Below are 25,111 nucleotides of genomic sequence, written 5' to 3' on the forward strand. Positions count from 1 at the left end.
AAAAAATTCATTTGTTGTATCCTAAGGGAAGAAATTAAGCATTTTTACTTACACTGTCTAAAATACCTCTATTGCAGATACGAGGTTAAGGCAGAAACGGGACGAAATGCACGTCACTGTTGGCAGTTATAACTTTGAAGTAGTGAAGGACTTTGTCTATCTAGGATCCAGTATTGATACTACCAATATCCGCCTGGAGGTCAAGCGAAGGATAACTCTTGCCAACAGCTACGACGTTCGGCTCTGTAAGCAATTGGAAAGATTACCATCAGTCAAAATAGGGGCATATTATGTTAAGATTTAATCCATTGTAAAAAGTTGTACTCAAACCTTAAATTGCTTCCTTATTTCGATCAGAGAAGGCTTTCTGAAAAACTTGCGCTTGTTTTTGCTAATTAAAAAGCAAAACAAAAAACTTTACTTTTTACAGGGGTTTAAGAAACAATTTATTTCAATAAAACATAATACATGTTTAGTTCAATGTCCATTATATTTAATCTTATATATTATGTACATACAATTTAATATTTAAATTAATTAACCAAGTAATTTTTATGAATTTAAAGTAGACGGCTTAAAATTTCGAAAATAGGAAATAATAGCATTTGTTAAAAGAAGTAGTCAAGAATAATAATAATTTAGCTTTGTTCACCTTAAGTTTAAGCAGTAGAGTGATTTACATGAACAGATTACTCGCATTTGTATGTAATAATATTTATCCTCCGACTGCTAAGCCTGTGCGAATGTGAATATGAGTATATATACTTGTATGTAGATGCAAATGCAAATGATCATTGTTGACCTTACCGGATGCTCATCAATGACTGCGTCATTATGGCAACAGTTATAACAAAAAATGAATTGAACTCCTTTTGAACTTGTTACCTCAGCTCGCACATACACATGCGCTAACAATCGCTTGCTGTCCTTTTCATTTTTTCGCTCAAATTCAGTTCTAGTATTTCCGCTGTACCATTTTCTACGATTATTCATATATGTATGTATGTATGTATGTATGTATATAGATATCTCTATTATTCGGCATGTGTACATATTTAGAAATATCCATAAGTAATAATGTATTTGATTAGATATATACTCATATACGCGTATTTTTAATATAAATGGGTTGTAATTCTCTTCCGCACCTAACTTCTTGCATACTCTACTTCTTATTTTCCTTTCATATCCTTCAGTTAACAATAATTATTTTTTACTTAAATATACATTTATATATACTACATAGAAGAATGTGACTACGGTAAAACACAAATTATTAATTCCTAATTTGATTCAAATTTATCCGAATTACATCCGAGAGAGATGTGATTTTCATCGCCGAAGGATTGCTCGATGCATGGCACAGAGTACAAACATACGATTTGCGAAATAGCGCGATTGTATGTGAACTGTCAACATTTCATGTACAGTTATAGTAATGCGAACGCAGTAGTCCATTACATATATGTAGTCATTTCACGGACATGCACAAATGCATACAAACGCTACAAACTTATAATAATTACATATATAAATACATATTTCATTTTGTCACATGCTGCCCAAAATAACCCGATAGGTAAATGATAGGTAAACCGAAAGTATAAATTATTCTTGGTGTAAGACAGAATATTAGAACTTAGTTTAAAAAATGGCAAGTTGTAGAAACACATGCTCATTGCTAATTTGATATCGACTGACGATAAAATAAATAAACATAGGGCCAGCTTAATGTTTGCATTTCAAAATAAAATGCTTGTTTCTGAAATTAATCGGGATAAAAAACATTTAGAGAATAAATATTACTTGGCATGTAATAAAGTCTGTTAGAAATAATGCATACTCTTTTTCCGTAATAAAGTCCTGTAGTTTCATTTACACGGACTTATTTATAGCCGAGTATTCTACTACATTTCGTTCGCACTTCTAGATCTGTACTAGATTTGGAGAGCAAACATTTTACATTGTCCATCTGGGCTTCGGATGTTTTTTTTACTTGTAATTAAGTCTTATTCAACATTCAAATATGTATATATTAATCATTTGTTATTAAAAAGTTTCACTAATTTTAAATCTTATTCGCTAAGAGAAGCGTGAAATTTGATTTCCGCCAATCATAACTGTATAAATCTCTATATCGCAAGCTCAGCCAAGAGCTGGCAAGCCTCAACTATTATTACACTATACATATATTTTCAGTTTGTCTTCCTACCCGCCTGCCATATCACTTAACCAACCAACGAACTTAGTGTGGGAATAGTTAAGCTTGCGTAACGCATACAGACATTCATACTGAGAATTATTTTCTTTAATTTTTTCAGTTTTCAAACACCGCACTCGAAAATTCTTGCTAGGCTCACTTTGTATTGACTGCACTGACGGCGGGCGTGGACGAATGTAGAGTGGTCGCACTGGATTGTGATCCAACTAAACTGGTACCAGTAACCTCACCTGTGTGTTGCTTTTGATGATGCTGTTGTTGTTGCGGGTGATGCTGAATTTGCAAAGAGTCTGTTATAACAACGCCACCACCAACCCCGCTTCCGACAGCCACACTATTCGCACCAGTTGAAACAGTTGGCGATGCACTTGATGAGCCGGAATAATCCAATTTGTAAATGGCGCTGCGGGTAACATCTTCCATGGATGCTTCCTGACAGTCAGGCCCGCTATGACTTTGCGATCCACAATTGTAACAAGACAAGTGTTTGCTATTAACAATGGGTACTGCCTGCGTACTGTACGGCGTTCCAGCCAGTATCGTTGGGCTGGGCACAACAGCTGGATTAGTTTGTAGCGCCTGCGCAGTTGGCTGTTGCACCTGCAGTATCCCCGTTACACCCGATGTGACGTTCGTATTAGGTGGCACGGAATTTGTGGGGCGCAATGTAACTGGTGGTGCACCCGGTGGTGCGCCACCCGGTAAAGGGTAGTAAGAGTAAATGTGCTCATTAGGCATCAGACGAAGTGGAGGTGGTGCCGGACCGCCAGTATGGCTCATCAACCGTTGATGTTGTGCAGTTGCCGCTGCATGATATGGGTAGGTGGTGTTATATTGCTGTTGATGCGGTGATGGCAGGATAATAGGGTTCGGTGCTATATTAGTAATAATGCCACCTCCGGCCACACCCGCCGAAGGTGAACTCATTAACACAGGATTAGTCGCTAAATTGTTATTACTGGAACCTATATTTGAAGTCGTGTTCACGACTGCAATATTATTCCCAATACCACTATTGTTATTATTGGCCAATGATGTTTGCATTAACCCAATGCCACCGGCATTACCTCCAGGCGCCAAAATTATTTCAGTACCATAAATTGGCTGTGACTGTTGCGACAGAGCCGGATGTGTATTCAGAATTGGTGATGTATACATTCCACTCGCAGCCGTACTAACAGTATTAACCACCACATTCGCCGAAATTAATTTGTCGGATCGACCATTTAGCCTTGTACTCCCCGCCTGCTTGTTATAACTCAGCTGTTGATGTTTCTGTAGCTGATTCTCAGCGCCGAGTCGCAAGCCCGGCATATTCGAAGAACTCGATAGCGTTGGCGTTTCCGGTGGTGAAACGTCGCCACATGAACCATTAGAACTACCCGTATCACTGCCAGCGCTTTTATTCGAGTTCATTGATCCTGGAATCAATGTGGTATCCAGTCCGCTGCCAGTTCCATCTGACATTGACATATTTTGCATTGAATAAGCCAAAGCCGAAAAGTTTGTAACCGGTTGGAAGTGTGGGTTAACGGATAGTTGTTGTTGTTGCTGGTGTATTAGAGGCGTATAATTTGCCGCCTTATGCCTACGTGGATAGCCATTTCGAATTAAGGTCTGTAGGGGATTTCCCGTGCCATCGTTACTGACCACACCCTGCAAAAGAAGAGAAGAAGGTTATTCGTTATACTTTTCTTTATATTAAATACAAATTTGGTTACAGCCAAAGCCAGATAGTTGGTAATAAAATATAATGAACACGATTTGCCAAAACACAGATCAAATGCTACATTAAGAGCCCGGAGTTAAAGGGAGGCTCAATTTTCAGAAATATATTTGAGAAAAGAAGCCTGGACAAAAGTTTGCAAGAAGATTTCGCTTTTTTATTATGTGTGGTATTTAAACCAACGTAGGGATTCCTTGACTGTTATGACTAGAAACAAAAACCTTCGGTAACGAAAATTTTACGGAGAAACCGAAAGTTATTGGTAAAACGTATGTATGTACTTATTGAATAAATGGTTTTGATGAGTGAATTACAAAAGGATATACTATGTATATATTGGCATGGTTTGAAAAGCCGCCTTTTTTAGAATTTTGATTGGGAATAGCAAAAATATGGTTCATTATGTTTTAAAAAAAATATATGTGCAAGATTCAAATTTTTGGTCAATATCTTAGGCTTGCCTAAGTCCATCAAAGTTGTAAGTGGTAAAAAAAATTGTTCCTAGATTATTTCGATTCTTTACAAAAATGGTCCATATACTAAATTATGTAGGACTAATACTTTCGAAGATAATTGAAATTTTAGTAAAAAATTGTCTTGATTAATTTATTTATTAATTTTTATATTTTGAGCACATTGAACTTTGATGGACTTGGGTGAGCCTAAGATATTGACCAAAAATTTTCCGTTCCCACGACAGTCGGGTCTACGTAACCGGAACGACCCAGATTTATATCTGGCCAAGGACTGTCACTCCAGCAACACTCCCCAAAAAGTCTTTGGGGAATTTGTATGCTGCTACAACAACAACAACCAAAAATTTTCATCTTTCACACAGATTTTTTTTAGAGCATAATGAACCATATTTCTTCTATTACCAATCAAAATTCTAAAAAAGCGGATTTGTGGCCCACACTTGTATATATGTAAGTACATAAGTCAATTGTGAGTGTCTATAATTAACACTTACATCATCTATATTTTTTACATTCGATGTCATATTAATGTCATGAATCATTTGCTGAAGCTGCTGTTGTCCCATTGGTGGCGGTGTAGTTTCAGCCGATGGACGTCTAACATTCTTCAAGGAGGCACTCATCCTTTGTGGCAAATTTCTTGATTGTAACTGCATTCCAGCTTGCATCATATTGTTACTTGAATTTCGATTGGGGCTTGTTGCTCGGCTACTTGAAGGAGAAGATTGTTGGCTAAGCATTGGCGATGCTGATTGCGGGGGATGCTAAAATTTTCAAATAATATTCAATGTAAGAATAATTATATTCTTATTTAGACTTGATGGAATAGAAAACAAAGGGGCAGAATATCAACAAAAAAAAACAAATAGCTGCTTTATTGTATCCTTGATGCATACATATGCATTTATTATGTACATGCAAATGAATGAATGTCCGTAATAAAATTTGATTCAACATGAAAGTATGCAAAATTTACCTCTATAGCTTGGGGATACATCCGTGGCCATGTTGGTTGAAAAATTGGATTCGACTCAGTTGGAATGACATTCAAAGAAATCATATGCGGATCTACGGGAACAGGATGTTGCATTGTTCCGTCAGCCTGGATTATCTGAAATATTAAAATAATAGGTAACATGAAAGATATTTATATAACAAATAAGTACTTCAATGATTTACAACATATAAAGGTTAGACGTGACAAAGCAAACGCCGTCCGCCTATTCGAAAAAACACCAATGCGCTCTACTATGCAGCTGACGCCCCTGTCCTTATGGACATACCCTGTGGAAGTGGCACATTTCCTGGGCCTCCCCTTAGCTGAAACGGATGAACCGACCCCAGCGGGGCTTGATAACCGCTACAACAACTATGCAATGACTTTTGGAAATTCTGCAATGACTTTTGGAAGTTCTTGAGTTTGACAGAGTTTTCAAAACAGTGCAAGGTTGCCACATCGACACTGGCGGCAGAAATAATAGACTCTTCGTACTTTGAAGAGTCTTGGCTATATTTCTTTAGATTATTTTATGTTTAATATTTTTTTTAGAAAATTTTTTGGTATGCGCTTTTATAGCCATTCAATTTTAGTATACTAAATTGGAAGTTTCAAATGGCTACAAAATACCGTTGATTTTTAAGAATTTTTTTTTGCTGACGGGGTCACGCATTTTTCCCATACAAAGTGTGCTATAAAATTTGTTTATATGCCTAGCATCGTAAACAAAAAAAAAATTCAAAAATCAACGGTATATTCTAGCCACTTGACACTTACACTTTATTGTACTAAAATTGAATGGGCTACAAAACCGATACCAACAACTTTTCTAAAAATTCTGAATAAAAAGTTTGAGAATGCGGTAAAAATTTGTCGAATTTTTATACAAAGTTTTAAAAGGGGATTTTTATGATGTTTGTGGCAAAACTAGCCAGGCTTTTATAAAAAAATATTAAAAATAAAATAAACCAAAGGAATATAGCCAAAAAAAACTCTTCAAAGTAAGGCGAGTCTATTGTTTCTACCACCACTATATGTAATAGCTACTTAATACATATTCAAGCCAGCTTTTGAAGTCTCAAGACTTAAAACTCTCCCTATCGTCGGAAGAAAAAAAATTACGTGACAAAATAAAGTTAGCAAGGTAGGCGTAAAAACAAAATTAAGCTAATGGCCCCTATAATGAGTTACATTCGATCTTCGACTGTGGTCGATAGTGCTGATCGAACGAATTTTGATTTGGTATTATGGCAAGTTTATAAAAACGTGGTAAAAATTAGTACAACGAAGTTCTGGGGTTCAACGATTCGTCAGAGGATGAGAGTTTAGTGAACTGACCAGGAGTAGTAAATGTTTAAAGAGAGTTTAAGTGTAGTCTTTACAATATATTTTGACATAAAATATATTTAAGAAATTTGTCTACAGATTTACTAAAAACTTCCGACTGTCTTAAGAGGCGTTTGTGAGCCAAATCTATTTAAAATATTTTAAAACTATCCACAGCTCTATGATTTGTTCTCAGAAATCGTGCCAACTGAGTACTGGGATTTTCCTTCACAAGTAAAGCAGTCTTTCGAGCTTGTGTTTTGTATTCACGACGTTAAAACTGCATGAAATTGATAAAAAATTGTTTAAAATTAGTGTCTACCCGCCAAAAAGTAAGAAAACAAATGCAAAATCATACATTTTTCACAATTTTCTAACACTTCGCTACCCCATCGAAAGCAAAATTCTGTTCGACAGAAAATTCGATACTCAACGAAAATTTCGATACGGTTGCATAGCTCATAATACGAATTTCACTTTCGATCTTCGAACTTCGATAACCAGCGAAGATCGAAAATCGAATGCAACTCATAATAAGGGCCAATGTGTCCGATATAAAAGAAAGCAATACTTTCGTTTTTCATATTTCTTTGGCCCTAGCAATATCCCCTGCAAGAACAGTGACTATCATTTGACAAATCATTTGATGGACAAGACTGATGGAGATTTCTGTCACTGGCTACCTACAAGTTTCTATCAAATTCTAAAGGGCAGTGTGAAAAATCTGATGGAAACTTTCGTGTACGTGTGATGCTTCATCTCCTTCTGGCATATACGTTTTGGCATATTGCTATACTGCTCACTCCCATTGAGTTCGGCATTCAGATTTGAATCATCAGTGATGTAAATCTTCGACAGTTATGAGTGATCAACCTTGATAGAAATATAAGTCAGCAATGTGCAATCAAATTTGATGTAATAACCGATCATTCATGACACATCAAGTCTGACAGGTTTGCCTATCATTCCTGATTATTCACAGCTGATGTAAAAATTCGTCAAGTCTGATCTCTCACGCATGATTAGAAAGCTATCATTAATGACACATTTAAGACATATTTTTTTTCTTTTATTTTCATAAAATCTTAAGACCTAATTATTAATCATTAAAATATTAGATGATAAATAATTAATGTCTTACGAACATCAACCAGTATGAGTTTGTTCAGTGGTTTTCTCTCCCATCTTCCGTCCCAGTTGAATTGCAGCAATGTTTCGTCCGTAAATAAATGTTTAATGACGCTGCCTACGTCCTCAGACACACCTTTTGTTTTTGATATATGTAATTGACCTTTGAAAAATGTATGTACAGCGATTAGAACGTGAAATATGTATTCCATAATATAATTCATTATCATGGCTTGTGCATACTTTGGATCTTTTAATTTTGTTTCTATTAAATCCACAGCGCAATAGGACTGCAGTGGTAGAGAACTAGCGATGTGATGCAATTTTTTAATATTGGATTCGTAAATCCTTTTTTCTTGCTCATGGCGGTATTAAAAGCTCTTTTATTCATTTTAAATGAAATATTTTATAAAACTTATCTTTACTTTTCCACAGCACTTTAAGTTTTGAACATCTTTTCGTTTTGCGTCTTTCTTTTTTTCTGTTGATGTGCGCATTTGAACTTCTTCAGTACCAAGTACTTTATAATACGGTTTTATTTATTACGTTTATATATAAAAAGAATGTCATACCACAATGAAAACTTTTATTTTTACTTACTAATGCTATGAGCGGGGTCGAATAGTGATAAAATTAAAATTAAACTAATTAAGTTCAAAATTATATCCAAGTACTTCAGTACTCGACATTATTTGGCAGGTACAACTACTTTTGTTGCGCACAAAATGCAGCCCTAGTGAATCTTGTGGTTACTATGGCAACCAACTACCGTTACTTCTATCAGCATTGACACTCACTTGATCGATCAAATGACAGTCATTCACTACGGAGCCAAACTGGCATATAAAATTTTGCATATGTGTTAGTTTTCTTAGAGAATGTGTTAGAGTTTCTGTCATTCGCGTCTTGTAGGGTCTTCTGTTTATCGCATTTAAACTCTTTTGGCCTTATTCATAAAAATTAAAGTAGGTTTAAAGAGCTTTATAAATTTTCATACATTTTTCAATTTATAAACCTTTTATAAAGCTACTTTGTTTTTTACCTCGCTTTTCCATTCTCAAGTTACATACCTGATGACAGTACGAATGAGAATTGCTTCAAACTTCCATTCTTAAAGTAACCTGATGACAGTACGAATGGAAATTTTAATAGCGAAGTTTTAGTTTTATAAACTATAATTTTATTATGCATAAGGCCATTTAACTATAAGTTTAAGTTTTTACTCAAACACACTTTCTATGTGAGATTCTTCCCACGTATTACATATGTACACATATGTGTATATCTGTGCTCATATGGAAAAATGGCTTATGCCGAAAGGCTGGCTTTAGTATAAATCGACATTCGCAGCATACGATTACGAATGACTCACTGGCGCTAAGCCGTTGAACAACTTTTGGCAAATAAACGTGCAAGAAATAGTTCCGATACTAGCAAGTCATTATTCTTATTTAGTCTCATCAAAAAATTCCTTGTCGTTTAAAGAATGAAGGGAATGCCGCATTATACTAAAGCTAGCCTTACGACATAAGCTAATTTTCCATACGAACACAGATATATTCTTGTGTTTTCAAATTTGGTTCATATATGCCTGATTTTTATGTGCCGAAGCACAATCCATGGTCATCCGGCTTTGAGTTCTTGCGTTAGTTGGACTCAATACGTATTATGGGGATGAAGGTCCAAATAAAAAATCCCCCACAATGAGCCATATGACAGGCCCACGCTGGGGTCGCTGCGAAATCGAAATATTTGTGTTGTTGTAGTGGCGGCACTACTAACCACTACCAATATCGGCTGGTATATCAATCTTTGTCGCCAACCTTAGCTAAAATTAGGCTTAGGAAAAGTGATGTTTCAATGTGATCGGACCAAATGGGTTTTGAGTGGATAGATGGTTGCTTTTGTAGGGCGAGCATTCACAGGCCGAACAGATGTACATGTATTTGGTATGTCGGGGTCGAGTCTGGATATACATACATATAACTTCTTCTTCTTTTTTGGCGCTGTAACCGCCTAAGCGATTTTGGCCGAGTTCAGCAAAGCACGCCAGTCGTTTCTCCTCTGTGCCAACTGACGCCAATTGGAAACGCCAAGTGAAGACAAGTCCTTCTCCACCTGATCTTTCCATCGCAGTGGGGGCCTCCCTCTTCCTCTGCTACCACCAGCGGGTTCCGAGTTGAATACTTTCAGAGCTGGAGCGTCGGTGTCCATTCGAACGACATGACCAAGCCAGCGGAGCCGCTGTATTTTAATTCGCTGCACTATGTCCATATCGTTGTAAAGCTCATACAGCTCATCGTTCCATCGTCTGCGGTACTCGCCGTCGCCAACGCGTTAAGGCCCGTAAATCTTCCGCAAAATCTTTCTCTCAAACACTCCAAGAGCCGCCTCATCGGATGTTGTCATTGTCCATGCTTCTGCGCCATATACCAGCACGGGCATGATGAGTGACTTATAGAGCGCGGTTTTCGTACGTCGAGAGAGGACTTTACTCCTGAATTGCCTACTCAGTCCAAAGTAGCGGAACTGGTGGTATTGCTCAACGTCATTTTACACAGCCGTATGAGTTTTGAGGGGATGCCAAATTCAGACATAGCGGCGTAAAGGCAACTCCTTTTAGTGCTGTCAAAAGCGGCTTTAAAGTCGACAAATAGGTGGTGAGTGTCGATCCTTTTCTCGCGGGTCTTTTACATACATATAACTGCGTTCAACCAATTAGAAATGAAATTCAGAATGATATTGTTTGCAAATTATGTTTATTTTTTATTTTTAATAATTTTCATTTAAAACATAATTCAATCTGTAACAGGAACCATAATAATAAAAGTTTCAAAGCTTCAAAAACTGAAAAAAAAATTAGTCAAGCTTCAAAAATTGTCATCAAAATTTTCAAATTTTTAATCAGAATATTTAGAAAATTTTCGGGTATGCAGTTCTATAGCCCATTCAATTGTAGTCTAAGAAAGTGCATGTCTCAAGTCGTTAAAAGTAACCGTTGATTTTTTAGAATTTTTTTTGTGCAAGGTGTTGCGGATTTTTGTTACATATATAAGAAATGTTGTTCATGTGTTATATGGAAGAAAATCGCAACACCCTGCACAAAAAAAAAAAAAAATTTTAAATCAACGGTAATTTTTAAAGACTTGAGACCCTTTCTTATGGTTTTTCGTTTCGTGCATACCTGAAAAATTTTTAATATTCTGATTAAAAATTTGTAAATTTTAATGACAATTTTTTGAAGTTTGATAAATTTGTATTTTTGCAAGCTTTTAAACTTTTATTATTGTGGTTTCCGTTACAGATTAAATTATATTTTAAATGAAAATTATTAAAAATAAAAAAATAAACATAGTTTGCAAACAATATCATTTGGAATTTCGTTTCTAATTAGTTGAACGCAGGTGTATGTATGCGAGTTAACTGGTCTGCAGTATTCACAGTATCCAGGCCTTAACTGTTACGATGTCTGTTAACGATGGTATCTTCGAATTTTCTCACTAGCAAACTTTTAACTAACCAAACATCAAAGCACCCAACCGATGAATAAGGACATTAAGGACCCGCGACAGTCGGGTCTACGTAACCGGAACGACCCAGATTTATATCTGGGCAAGGACTGTCACTCCAGCAACACTCCCCAAAAACCCTTTGGGGAACTTGTTTGCTGCTACAACAACAACAACAACAGACTCTAAGGACCAGTTTTTCAGTGCACGGCCGTGGTTTAAACTAAGATCAGCCAATCAAATGTCAGCTAGCTGTTCAATTTAAACTCAGTTTACTCAATCTAAGTTTAAACTTTCACTGAAAAACTGGCCCTTAAAGGATCGTGATGCAGACGTACGCTTTTTAAGTTTTTTTCTCCCCTTCTCAAAATCGCAAAACTAAACTTGATTTTTGTTTATTAAATAAGCAATAATTATCTTTATAAAAAATATTGAAAATAAGAGATCATTATCTAAATAAATGATTTAAGTAAAAACAAAAAGTTTGAAAAAGTGTTTTCATTGACATCCTTAAAGGACTATTGTAAACCATTGTAATTTGTACACGTCCAAAAAATAACGTTATCGCAGCAGGGTTAATACCTGTCTATCTATTTACACCCGGTATGACCACACTAGTAACCTCGAAATTTGTTACCGCTGAATTAAGTGTGTTTCCCGCGTGGGGGATGGATGATGTCGAGAAAAAATCTTTTCCCAAAATACCTATTTGATCTTCGTATCCATGCTATACTGGTCAGCCAAATCATGCTAATTAAAATCCGTTTTGAATTTTCTTCTAATCGTATCATAATTTTTTTTAATGACTCAAAAAAGTACTTATGGACTCATTATAATCGATTATTTGGTGTTTCAGGTTATGGATTCAAAAATAATCCTCTACAATTAATATTTAGACTCCGTGAAATCGTCTGTTAAAATTGGAGATGAATTAGCTTGCATTTTGTTGAAATTAAATCTATATAAGCTTTTGGTGTATACACATCGTCGCCTGGGTAAAAGATTGTCGTAAGCGCCATTTTGACGATTTTTAGATCTAGATGCAGTTATATATTTTGAAATAAGGCATTTCGATTGGTGTTATCAGTTTCTAGATATCTCCTTTAGTTTTCGAGATATTGACTACAATTTTTTCGATAATTTAGTAAAAATTTAATTAGTGATGCAGCCATATTAAACTAATCAATATCTTAAAAATGGCGATCTCCATTTTTTGTTATCTCCTTTAGTTTCCGAGATATTGAGTAAAAAGTGTCGCTAATTTGGTAGAAATTTTGATCACATTGTGTCGTATTTCATACAAAGTGGCTGCCAAATTGTGTACAAATGACGCCTCGACAAAATTTTACTTAAGAAAATCCTTCATAAACTCAAAACTAATTAACAATAAACATTAAGAATTAAATAATTTAAGAATTTTGTGAACTAGTAACATTTTCAGAGACTTTGGAGAAAATCTATCTTCGTATGTACATATATTTTTACGATACACATAAAAATATTAAGTTGCAAAATAAAAAATAACATAAATAAATTAAGCTTTTAACTTGTCCTTAAAACTAAATCAAATAAATAAAACAAAAAATTTTAAATATCGAAATTCGCAAAACTCGAAAATTAGACTGATAAATTAATATGTATGTATATAAAAAAACATTCGTTACATACCTTATGAAGACCCTGTGGAAATGTCATTGGTATGTGTGGCATAATGTTAACAGGCGTCAGTATCTGCGGATGTGGTTGTCCAGGGATATGCATTGCATGTAAAACATGTTGCGGAATTTCCTGGTGGGACGGAGGCAAGTGCTGACGCTGCTCCTGCAGATGCTGAGTATGAACAAGTGTTTGGTCAAGATTCTGCTGTTGCGTTTGCTGTGATTGGAAGTCCACAACCAACTTGTTTTCTTTTATTTTTTCAAATATTTGAGTACATTTGCATTGCTGATCAAATGAGAAAACCGGATGATTCGCTGCCATGGTATAAACCAATAGAAGTTCCTGCAATGTATCCGAGTCATTCATGCTCTGAAAGTCGCGGTCTCCCCAACCATCCAATGTACGAAATATCTCCGTCACACAGGTACGATTGCAAGCTCGTATTAACGCCAAATAAAGGGCCATTTTCCTCCGTATTTTCTTATCAGTTGGTTCTCCTTTCTGACACGCAACTATATCAGCTGCCAAATCTTGGGGATTATTCACTCTTAATTCCATGCCGCGCAACTCTTGCGAATCTCGCCGGCCCAGCTCTTCAAGGCATGTCCCTAAGAACCGTAACTCAAACGGTAGACACATGTTGAGCAAAGTGCACATAGTGTCGATCCTTTTGTAACTCTCGAGTTCTTTAAACCATTGGATGACGTCCCTTTTACAAATCATTTCCGCTGATACATTTACTGTCCCGCATCAACGAAGTGAAAATCTGTTACAACGTCCCCTTTTCTCCTTTTTCTTGTAAAATTCGTCTTCTTGATATATGTGTAGTTGCAAGACAGTGCAATTCTACACTCAATACAGAGGCGCGTAATTGCGGGGCCGCCTACGACAGCGTCCTGAGCAAGCTTCTATTCCTTTGGTTTTGTTAATCCACGGTATTTTATACTTTAAGCACAAATTTTAAACTTCAATATTTGGCTTAAGATAGCCCGAGGCCAGAAGGTCGCAACACACATTGGCACTTGATTCTACGGTGGCAACTCGCTACTCGTTGTTATATACTGGGCTTTGCAGCTCGTTATTTTGCACTATGTTCTTTTTGGTCTGCTTGCGCTGTTGATAGTCGTCGCTGCTGTCAATCTATGGTTTATCTTTCTATTGCTTTTTCTTACGTTGTGTCGATTTGCGATTCCTTCTCACTGCGCCAAAGCAACGTATATTTAAAACATTTAGCAATGATGAGCCGTACAGTTAACCATACTATTAATGGTTCTACCTTAATATGCTTTATTGAATTATTTCTATTAAATTACTTTGGAATACAATAGCCCGATGGTAGTCAATTTCATTCTCTCAAGTAAAAACAGTGTTGCCGTTCCGACCACGAAACTCCCCGTCAGTACTGCCAAGTTTGCTTTCTAGAGGCAGCTGTGAAAATCATTGAGGAATTATTTAAATCCATAAAGCTTCAATGGATTTTTGACAATAAAGTGATCATAACCAAATTTTTAGTGAACGTTTATTCTATTTTATACGCGAAAATAATGAAATTTTAGCAGTTGTCAAAAATGATTATAGGTCTGTTCCATGAGTGCACAAAGGTGTAGAACAGTGCCATGAGTGATGGAATATAAGATTGCGCATTCCCATACAATAAATCGAGAATTATCGAAATCGGCCACACCAAAATAGCAATTTGCGGAATGCGCCACCTTGGCTCGAATCTGTTTAAAGAGTTTTGCACATGAACGAAAGACACAAGATCACGCAAAGCGTGAGTTTTTTTATTTTGACCAATATCTTCGTTATTACTCAACTATTTGCTATAGTTGAGACATAAAAAGATAGAGAATTAAAATATCTTTCAGAATTATAGAATAAAAACTAATTTAAAATGCATAATATGCCTTTAACATAATATATACAATAGGCTTTAGAAGGAAAGAAAGAAAAAAGTTATTTTCTATCTGTTGAAATCTCGACGCCAAGGTGTATTCAATCATGATGCAATAATACAAGGTGTTATCGGTTGGCAACTTCTCGCTCTAATTCCGCCATATTAGGTTCATTCCTTATCTTTTCGGACAGGAAAAAGTAAAGGAACGCAAAAAAAACAAATCTTTTGTCGAAAGAATAGCAACAACAAAACTAACGTCAAATAAGACCCCTTTCAGAAACGTCAAGTCTTGCTTTCAAGTCTGCTTCGGTTCGTTGGCGAAGGAGGTGAGCAGAGAGGGGAAAAGTACATTCGTCCCACCTCCTCCGCCTACGCACGAGCAGACTTGAAATCAAGACTTCACGTGTCTGAAAGGGGTCTAAGAATAGAAATGTATGTACAAAACACATTCACACAAGCACAAGCACTATAAATACTAGCTATAGCTGTGTTTTATTTGTCCAGAAATTTAAGCTATTAGCTTAGTTTGTATGGAGGACTTACCCAACATAATTATATTGGCTTATGAAAAGCTATCTTGGCTTGTATATTGAACAAGAGGCATTGCCATTCAGCATCAGAAATTTTTTCCTTCAGCATGAGGCAAATACTTACTCTGACACTATTTGCAGTCAAAAAACTGTCAAAATTAGGCTAACATAGGAAATAAGCTAATTTCTTTTTATTTGACCAAGATTTAGCTATTTGCTTGTGATGGTTGAATAAAACATGCCTTATATCAATTATTTCGGCCGCTGTGGTGTAGTAATAAGCAGTGCGCGCTTCCACTCCGCAGCACCCGGGTTCAAACCTTGGTCAAAGCAACATCGCAAAAAATATAGAAAAAAGGTTTTTTCTTAACGGCGGTCGTCCGTCGGCAGGCAATGGCAAACCTCCGAGTGTACTTCTGCCATGAAAAACAGCTTCTCACAAAAATACAATCGCCGTTCAGAGTCGGCATAAAACTGTAGGTCCCTCCGCTTTGTGTGACAATATCAAGGCGCACGCCAGAAGTCGGAGGAGAAGCTCGGCCAAACACTAACATATGTGTAAGCGCCAATCTATTATTATTATTATTATTATTATTATTATTATTATTATTATTATTATATCAATTATTTTTTGTCTCCTTCCACTTTTAATTCACTTTTTTTACTTTTTAGATTATTCTCACTTTTTGTGTATCCTTTAATTTCCGTTAATTCAAATTCAGTTGAGTTTGACACTTTTCAAGATTTTGCCAGAAAAAATTCTTCTGACTAAATCTGACTACTTCGGACTGAAGAGAGTCACTCTCAGTGAGTGTTGCTCTCTCGTTTTTGCTATCATTTTCGAGTTAAGTGACGCTTTTTGGGCTAAATCTGACTACTTCGGACTTTTTCTGACTATTTCTGGGAGATAAGGAACGCAACTATTGACTGCCTTAGGTGAAACAGTGTTACTTCTTTAACACTTCTTTGCCCAATAATAGTTGCGATCCCGTACGAGTCCGGACTAGTCAGAAATAGTCAGAATCAGTCAGATTTTACTGGAAATCGATCCCGTACTCGGCTCTCTGACTATTGAGAGGACAAAAAAGGGAGTAAACACGGTTCTCTCTCTGCCAGAAGTTACCAGTTTAAGTCCGAGAATTTTGTACTGGTAAATTCTGTTAAATGTGTCAAACGATCAGCTGTAGAGTGTTTGGCAACCAAATTGTAAACAAAAGAAAAGTGCACTCTGCTAATTCATGTTTAAAAGTATTTAATTACTTGTTTAAGTGGATTCTAATGAATTTGGAAGTATTTTTGGTTATTTACATGTGTGATCTGAGTGTGTTTACATACAAAATAAGCAAAAATTTACAACCAAAATTTGGAGGTTATGTTGAAGTTGACAGAAGTTACCATTTTTTACTAGAAAGCGATCCCGTACTTTTCAATTTTACTCTCTCGCTCTGAGCGAATTTTTATTTTTTGACAGTTTTACTAGTCCGAGTCCGAGGAATACGGGATTGCACCTAATATAGGGCGATGCCGTCGTTCACCGTTCGCCCTGCTATTTCGCCTACTTTAACAGAATTAGAGCGGTAGCCAAAACAGCTGATACCATTTCGTCGCACTTATAATTTAGGTGACCATATTTTGCAAAACGAAACCATATTTAGAAATTATGAAATGATAACAAATATAAATATACGGCGAGAGGGAATTATTATAAATTATTTTATTTTAAGCCAGATTTAGCGAATCGATCACTGTATTTTTCAAACAACAAATATAATTCGTGTTATATGTTGTTTTCTTGTAAATCTATGAAAGCAAAAAAAAACATACGGCCACCTTTGGCATGTACTGTCGCCATCGCCCGGCAGAGCGATAGAAATAAATCTATCGCCACGAAACGCCGCCGAACAAACTTCGCATCAAGGCACATTAATACAGGTAGAAGCCAAAATGACGTTGCTCTCATGAGAACCAAACCTTTAAACTTCAACTTGTTTTTCTTTTATTTCCTATATTTCGTTACGCTTTGAATGTCATATCGTTGTTTTTTTTTTAATGTTCGTTAATAACAAATTTTAATTAACATGTGAATTTGAGTAGTGTTGTGCGGTTTATACTTAGGGTATTTGTTAAAAATGCAACACCTGAAGCGTTGTTTTTTATGTGGTTTTAAATATGAAGCAGATACCACTAATTGTTTTTAACGTGCCTCAATGTCCTTCGCGTAAAGAGCGTTGCGAAAACAGCTTTGGGGCAGAACTGCAGCGAAATGCCTTGCTGTGCGTTAAACATTTTAAAGCAGCAGATTTCATAAATGCACCGGGAGGTACAGGAAAGGCACTTTTGATGCCAAGTGCTCTTCCTATGACCCTTATGCCGGAAAGTCCCTCCAACTCATAAATTAAAAACAGAAAACAACATACAAATTAACAAATTTTAACCAAAGAAAAAAAATAAAAACAAAACTTCAAATTTACTCAAAAACGTCAACCAGCGAAATGTAATTTTTTATTTTTCCTTACACACGCTCATTTTTATTTTTACTCTCCCGAAAACTTTGACTTTTGTAGGTTTGTTGTCAATTTGGCTTCTACCTGTGTTTATTGTACCATGCTTCGCATTTCGCTTTGGCTGTGTTCAGTTTCATATACCGTCGGAGGTTCTAATTTTGACAGCGGGAATTTCGCTGTGGTGAGTTCGCCGTTCGCCGGCATTGTGTTTTCACGGTTATTCTACTGAGCTAAGGCAATGTCAAATCGAGTTGTCACTACTGATACCCAGTTATGATAAAGTTGCCACAATTGTGCTTTTTTGGACAATTTAAAACCAAAAAGTACATTGACACCACATGGACCTTTTTGGTACAATTTGGAAATGCAGCGCTGTGTGTATTTCTATTGGTTTTATATTTACGCTGGTTAAAAACTTATACTATTTATACAAATACTTTCTTCCTTCTTTACTCCATAAAAACTTCGACAAAATTTGTACTACATTACAAGGTTGGCAATTCTGAGTACTAATAGAAATGATTTTGTCTTTTTCTACCTCACACCTTTTCTACCGGAGCACGGAAACTTAACAAAATTAAAATATATGCAAGTTTTGGGAACGAATTAAATATTTTCAAAACGAACTGAACGACCCAATGGTGAAAACATTTTTAAAATACCATTATTGTCTATTCCACATTCCTCCGCAAAAATTGAACGTGACTTTTCTGTTCAGAATCTGATAAAAGCTAAATGTAGAAACAGATTAATATTAAAAACCCTCGATTCCTAATAAAAGCAAAAGATTATATAAAACCTTCTCAAAGTTTTTGTCATGATATAAAAATACATACATGGTCTTTAAACCAAAATGTGGCTTACGATCTCAAAGAAAGTTAAATGCTTGACTAATTTTTGTTCTACTTTTAATACATATGGGTGTTTCCATCCGAAGGTCCACCACGACAAAAAAAAAATAAAACGTAACGTATTTACGGGCCGATTTTTCTGCTTTTTAAAATATATACTGGCTATGTAAGTAGAATCATGTTTGCGTAAAATGGTCTTCCTAGGTGGCGCCAAGGTTGAGATGTTTCGAAAAACCGTATTTATGGTCCGATTTGGTTCGAATTTGGCGTATGTAGTTGAAACATAATAAGTCATACATTTCCAACAAATTCACCCTGAATAGTCGCTGACGTCAAAATATGAAGTATATTCTACATAAAATACATGTTTTATTTGCGTTAAAAATTCATTTAAAAGCAATATTAACAAAAATATAACGATGGAAGTTTACGTTTCACACTTGGGGTTGTAAAAGAAAATTGAAACAAGTTGCATTAATTCAAAAAAGTCCAAAAATAACTAGAATTGCTCCAAATTATATTAAAATAAGTTTCATGAAAATAGCCATCCACAATTCGCAGAGTTTTGCGATTTTGTAAGAAATGAAATAATCTACTTCCATTTTTTGTCACGTAACGACGCTCTCTTTAAATGCTTATATTTCAGGACCAAGCAGTTCGATTGTTTTCATTTTTCGGTTAAATATAGAGCTAATTATATGCTATACAATGGCCAAAATAAGTTAAAGAAAACAAATGGTATTCCTTGTTTGTATGACATTGAAACGTACGACAGTCACGTATGCGACTTATGAAAATACCCATATATGTATATTTTTACAAGATGTTTATTTAAAAGGCGTTAATAAATGTATATTTCTTTTAAACATTTATTGTTTTTGTAAAAGCGTTTAAAATTTTTTGTTGGTACATTTTTATTAGATTTGGTACATTTTATTCTGACGTTTGGCACAATTTCGAAAACTTCATTTATCATCCCTGCTGATACTACGTTGCATTATTGCATCTAGGAATGTTCGATATCGTATCGATTATTCTGAATATCGATATTTCATGGGACGATAATCGATTTTTGTAGTCGATATTCCAAGGTCGATATATCGAAGGCATCGATACTTTACCCGCAATATCGATATTTAAGTTGAAATTTATTTTTCATCTACAAATAAGTGTACGGGAAAATACCAAAGTAGGTTTAATCAGCAGCTTGTGTGATTTGTTTAGCTCTTAAGTTTAACAAACCGCTTGAGTCGACCGGCAGCCCTTTTAATCCTCAGTAAATATACAAGATGGAAATAACACAATATTTAATTGCAAGGATTTTCAACATCGATTTTTCTGATATCGATATTGTTCAGCCCGATATATCGCCATTTCGATTTTACATGCAATGAATTAAATCGATTCATGATATCGATACTCTCTTAAAAATCGAACACTCCTAATTGCATCATGGTATTCAATAGGTGATAGCAGTTGCCTTTTATTTTTCTTCGCCTCACGGCTTCATATGTCAAATGGCTGCTGTTGATTGGTTGGAGCTGTTGTTTGTTTATTGTTTTCCGTTCTCTTTCACATCCTCCGTATAAAATTTTTGACAGTCCTCGCAGCAAAAGTAAAAACAAAATACATGAACATTTTGTTCAAGAATGATAGAATACAAGATTGCGCCGTCCTGGGCGTTGACATTTGTGTACCACAAGTAAACAAAAAATAGAGCGAAAAGAAGAACGAGTTGAAACTGCCAAAACAGTTCACTTTACAGCGAAAAACGTGTTTTAATTTTGCTAAATGCAAAAATATTGTATTTTTACCTAATCTATTAGAGAATGTATATATGTTTCCATTTTAGTGCACTCCATTGCCTTGCAATTGAGGGTGCTTCAGCAAACGTTTTAGTGCACTCCATTGCTTTGCAATTAAGGCTGCTGCAGAAAACTGCGGCAGCATCTCAGCGGGATTGATTAGTTAACTTGCTGATGGAGGCTGTTTGGAGCAGAAGCAAAATCATTGTGAGGAAATGCTGTTAATGTAATAATAAAGAAACATTTCGGGAACGGCTTTGCCGTGTCCTATGTGCACAAAATGCAGCGATTCGTCCCAGCATTACACTTGAATCTACGCATCTTGTATCTTGGTGGTTGTCGCAATTTAACACACAGCACTTCATTTTATTAGTTTTTACGCAGTCTTCAACTAAAAAATCACTCACAAATTGCAAGTTAACACAATTTAAGCTGATTTTTCACTTGGTCATATGACCGGAAGGTGTCTCGTAGGATTGCCAGAGAGTTTTGCTTTACATAGAAATTTGTGCTCTTTTATTTTCATTTTGACTCACTTCAGTGTTGTAATTTAGGCAGAATTGAATATGCGCTATCTGGGAAGACAATATCTTCATGTAATATTTATTCTGTTTGTTAGCACTATATCCAAACACAAACGCATCTTAAGTGTCTTAACAGTGACCATTTCTTATTTTCTAAGTTTGCGAATAAAACTTCACACCTTAAATTAAGACATTTATAACAAACATTTTATGAAGAAAATCCCTTCTTCGTTTAAAATAAAAATAAGCGAAATCGGCCCAATTTCATACAACCCTGCCTGACATGAAAATTTTCTCCACGATAAGGCTAGTAGACATTTCTAACAGATTTTGGGTCGCTCAGTCAAAAATGGAAACATATATACATATTTGAAATTTAAGAAAACAAGGCAAATAGCAAAATCGGCTAAAAACGGCTAATTTTTTTCTGCAAAACGGCTAACAAATCGGCTGCCGGCTAAATCGAAAATTTTCCGGCTGTTTGCTATCGCAACCGCCTAAATCTTGCCGGAAAACGGCTAAAATGGCAACACTGACCCTTACTCTGTTCCAGTATCCGAAAGATTCACTGAGAGCCGATTTCAAATGAATATTAAACCCTTCGGAGGGCGCGCTTTGAAAGTTACACGAGAGGGCGCGCCGCGGCAATTTAGCCGCACGGTGTATCTCAAAGGTTGACTGCATTTTTTTTAAATTTATGTCGAAAAATCATTCAAATAAAACATTTGAATAATTTGTGTTTATACTGAAACATATTTTAAGCATTTATTTTTTGAATTTTTATGCGTCATCATCAACAGTGGTGTTGGTACATTCTACACATTGTGAAATATGCTTGCAATGTTTTCTGCAAATATATTGTTCCAATTAATACAACACATTTTTGTCTTATTATTCCTGGTACATATTTCTGGTTTCAATTTCTGTTGCGTAGCTGGTTCGCTTCTATATAAGTTTAAAACAATCTCCTTTTTTCTTATTGTTGTTTCCGAGAGAACGAAAAATGACACTGAAGATTGCACAACGCCGAAACCGATTTGTCTCCAAACCAAATTTTACAAGGGATGACGGAAATTCGTTCTATAATACATCACTTAACAACATCCTTTTTTCTCTAAAACCTAAGGCGCGTATTCATAGTCCAGTAACTAAGTCGAAACTAACAAAGTTGCAACTTAAATTTAAGTACCAACTTAAAATTTACCTCTATTCATAGTCGCATTTCAGACGTCTACTAAGTAGTTTCGACTTAGTTTACGATATAGCAAAACGAGTGTGAAAATGTATCGATTTTTCTTTACGATATTTTGGAAAAATTACATTTTTATTAAATAATATCAAGTTTGATCATCCGTTTATGTAATTTTTATTTTCATTGCATGATTATGCAAAAGAATAAGGTATCATTTTCTTGTTAATTGTGTGAAATAGCCAGAACAACCGCAGTGATGTGAAGTCGATGTTTATTGACAGCATGCTGTGAAACATACAAATAGTAGATATCTAAATGTTATGCACAAATTTACTTTAAAAGAACTGGCGTGAAACTGACTTATTATTTGAAAATTTATCTAAATTATTCCAATTATAAAATTGTGATGTAGCTTTATTCGAAATGTAATACGCATTTAATTTCATCTTCCGATTAAAATGGATCGATTTTAATTGGAGATTATTCAATATTATCAAAATCACCCTCCACCAACTTAATTTTTACATATTTCGTCTGTTTTCCCTTAATTTGATAAAATACTTCTTCCCAGTTACGACTTAGTTGCAGCTGCAGCCGAAACTAAATTTTAAGTTGGTACTTAGCCAGAAAAGTCGAAACTAAGGCGACTATGAATAGCTTTAGTTGTGACTTAGAATAGTTTCGACTTAGTTGAGTACTAAATATGACTATGAATATGCGCCTAAGTAAATGAATATCATAATAGTTACAATGTGTACGCAAAGTATAATTTTAAAATAACACATTACAAAATACTTAAAAAATAACTATTTTGTTTTAAACCCTTATCAGAAACTCACTTTTTCAACTATCTCTTACACTTCAAAATTTTTTTGGTACACGGAAGGGCGCGACGCGGCAATTCAGCCGCATATATGAGACAACAACTTTCAAATGCAAATATCAACTGAACGATATAACGCAGCAAGTAACAGCTAACTGTGAACCATGCTGCATCTCAAAACTTACAGAGTCACTAAGGGCCAATTTGAAATGAATATTTAAATGGCACCTAAGTTTGATTATGGATTGCTGTTTAAATTCCATTTAGCTTTCGTTGGGTATCAGATCAATTTTCTTTAAATATGACAATCAATTGGCAACACTACTGCTTGTTCCTTGAAATTGTTGTTGCATTTGCTCGTTTGTTTACATTTGTGCTGAACAGCTTATTGTTTTTTGGTGGGATTTATTGTTGTAGCAAACTCCGAGAGAGCGAGTTTGGCGACTCTCACAGCAAACTATTTTTGTTTGGTCAAACTGCAGCATATTCGGCGTCATCATATACAAAATTTTAGACAATTGTTGCTATACACAAAATTCTCATTTCGTGTTGGCAATAGCCATGAAAACCATAATGAACGTGCAACCCTGTGCCAAACTCGACATAACCACCTCCGAGCAAACTAAGCAGCCGCCATTTAATTTGGCAAACAAAAATTTGTCTGCATAACACCGACCTTAAACAACCTACCAATCAATCTTGGTGGTTTGGTACAAGCACAGGTTTGCATATCTCATATTTAAATAGCCAATATTGGCCATTTAAGTTAATGTGCTGTTTATTGTGCATTTCACGGTGGAGAAAAAATTTGCAGTGGTTAATTAGCTAAATCAATAGTTTTAACGAATCTACCTATTTTTTCAATGTTTGTGCTGGTGGGGATGTGTGTGGTCTATGTGTTTTGACAGCCGTTATCGATAAAAATTAGAGAAGACAACGATTTGCTCTTGATTCGCATGTTGATTGGATCTGAATCACCTACGAATGAAGTGATTCGCTCTCAAAATTTTGTATGGCGATTTACGTGATTCGGTTCGTAATTGGGGCGCCAATCACGAATGAGAGAGCGAATTACGAATGGGAGAGCGAATCACTTGGCGTGAAAACATCGTTTAAGATAAAATATATGATCTGAAAATGAATAGTGAAAGTTAATCAACCATCTCTACTAGGGATGTGCGATTAATCGGTTAATCAATTTTTCAATTAATTATAATCCTGATTAATCAAATTATTTGATTAATCAGATTCTGATTAATCAGATCCTGAGTAATTACTGTTTACTCTTAAACAATTATTTGAAATCTGAGTAGCTTTGTCCATTTTTTTTGAGTTTGATTTCAAAGTAAATGAAAAATTTGTCTTTTATAATACCATGATTCAATAATACAAGGTTAGATAATTATTGACAGCTGTGGTTTGACACTCCCTTACAAAAGGTTGCTTTTACGAAGGACGGAGAAAGGGGAAGAATGAAATCTCTTGGTGCGAAAATGGTAGTAGAAAAGTACGCAAAGTAGGCAATTAGTAGTGAAATTCCTTTTGTAAATTCTAATGTATTTGCAGGAAATCGGGCATTTTAAACGAAATGTTGAACGCAATACTGATATATCTACGTGAATTGCGTAACTTAAGCGCTATTTAGCTGTATAAAAAATGCAAAATTACTCAAAATTAAAATAAGACCACTATGAGATTGATGTAAACATCCAATGCTTATGTTTTTATCAGTTAAATATGCTTCATATGCATATACAAATAAAAATATTGCACAAAAGTATATACTTTTATCTCCACCAAAGCTACACTGTTTCCATGTAAATAAAGAAGCAACACGGCGCCACTGCTAAGGGAGCGGTGCGAGAGAGACAACTGTCAGTTTATCGAACCTTGTATTATTGAATCATGTTATAATACTATATTTTTTCTTATTAATGAAAATA

General features: G+C 35.4%; 1 protein-coding gene across 2 annotated transcripts; it reads right to left on the bottom strand.

The window, feature by feature from the left end:
- Nucleotides 1-428: 428 nt before the first annotated feature.
- LOC118735375 lies at nt 429-14,482 on the bottom strand. Of its 2 annotated transcripts, XM_036465093.1 has the most exons (4): nt 13,052-13,765; nt 5,400-5,534; nt 4,918-5,187; nt 429-3,877 (listed from the first exon to the last, which is right to left on the bottom strand). In XM_036465093.1, the coding sequence occupies exons 1-4, from the start codon at nt 13,763-13,765 to the stop codon at nt 2,357-2,359; spliced, it is 2,640 nt and encodes an 879-aa protein (XP_036320986.1). In that variant the 3' UTR covers nt 429-2,356. The 2 variants fall into 2 exon arrangements, with proteins under 2 accessions (XP_036320986.1, XP_036320987.1); XM_036465094.1 differs by lacking the exon at nt 4,918-5,187 and having other exon boundaries at nt 13,052-14,482.
- Nucleotides 14,483-25,111: the final 10,629 nt, after the last annotated feature.

This window comes from Rhagoletis pomonella, unplaced genomic scaffold, assembly GCF_013731165.1.
Source record: "Rhagoletis pomonella isolate Grant_MI unplaced genomic scaffold, Rhpom_1.0 Rhpom_scaffold_00003, whole genome shotgun sequence".
NCBI lineage: Eukaryota > Metazoa > Arthropoda > Insecta > Diptera > Tephritidae > Rhagoletis > Rhagoletis pomonella.

Coding starts and splice junctions, on each gene's coding strand:
- LOC118735375 (XM_036465093.1), bottom strand. CDS start 13,765: ATGATTTGTAAAAGGGACGTCATCCAATGGTTTAAAGAACTCGAGAGT. Junction 5,188..5,399: donor TGTATCCCCAAGCTATAGAG/GTAAATTTTGCA, acceptor TGAAAATTTTAG/CATCCCCCGCAATCAGCATC. Junction 3,878..4,917: donor ATGTAAAAAATATAGATGAT/GTAAGTGTTAAT, acceptor CTTCTTTTGCAG/GGTGTGGTCAGTAACGATGG.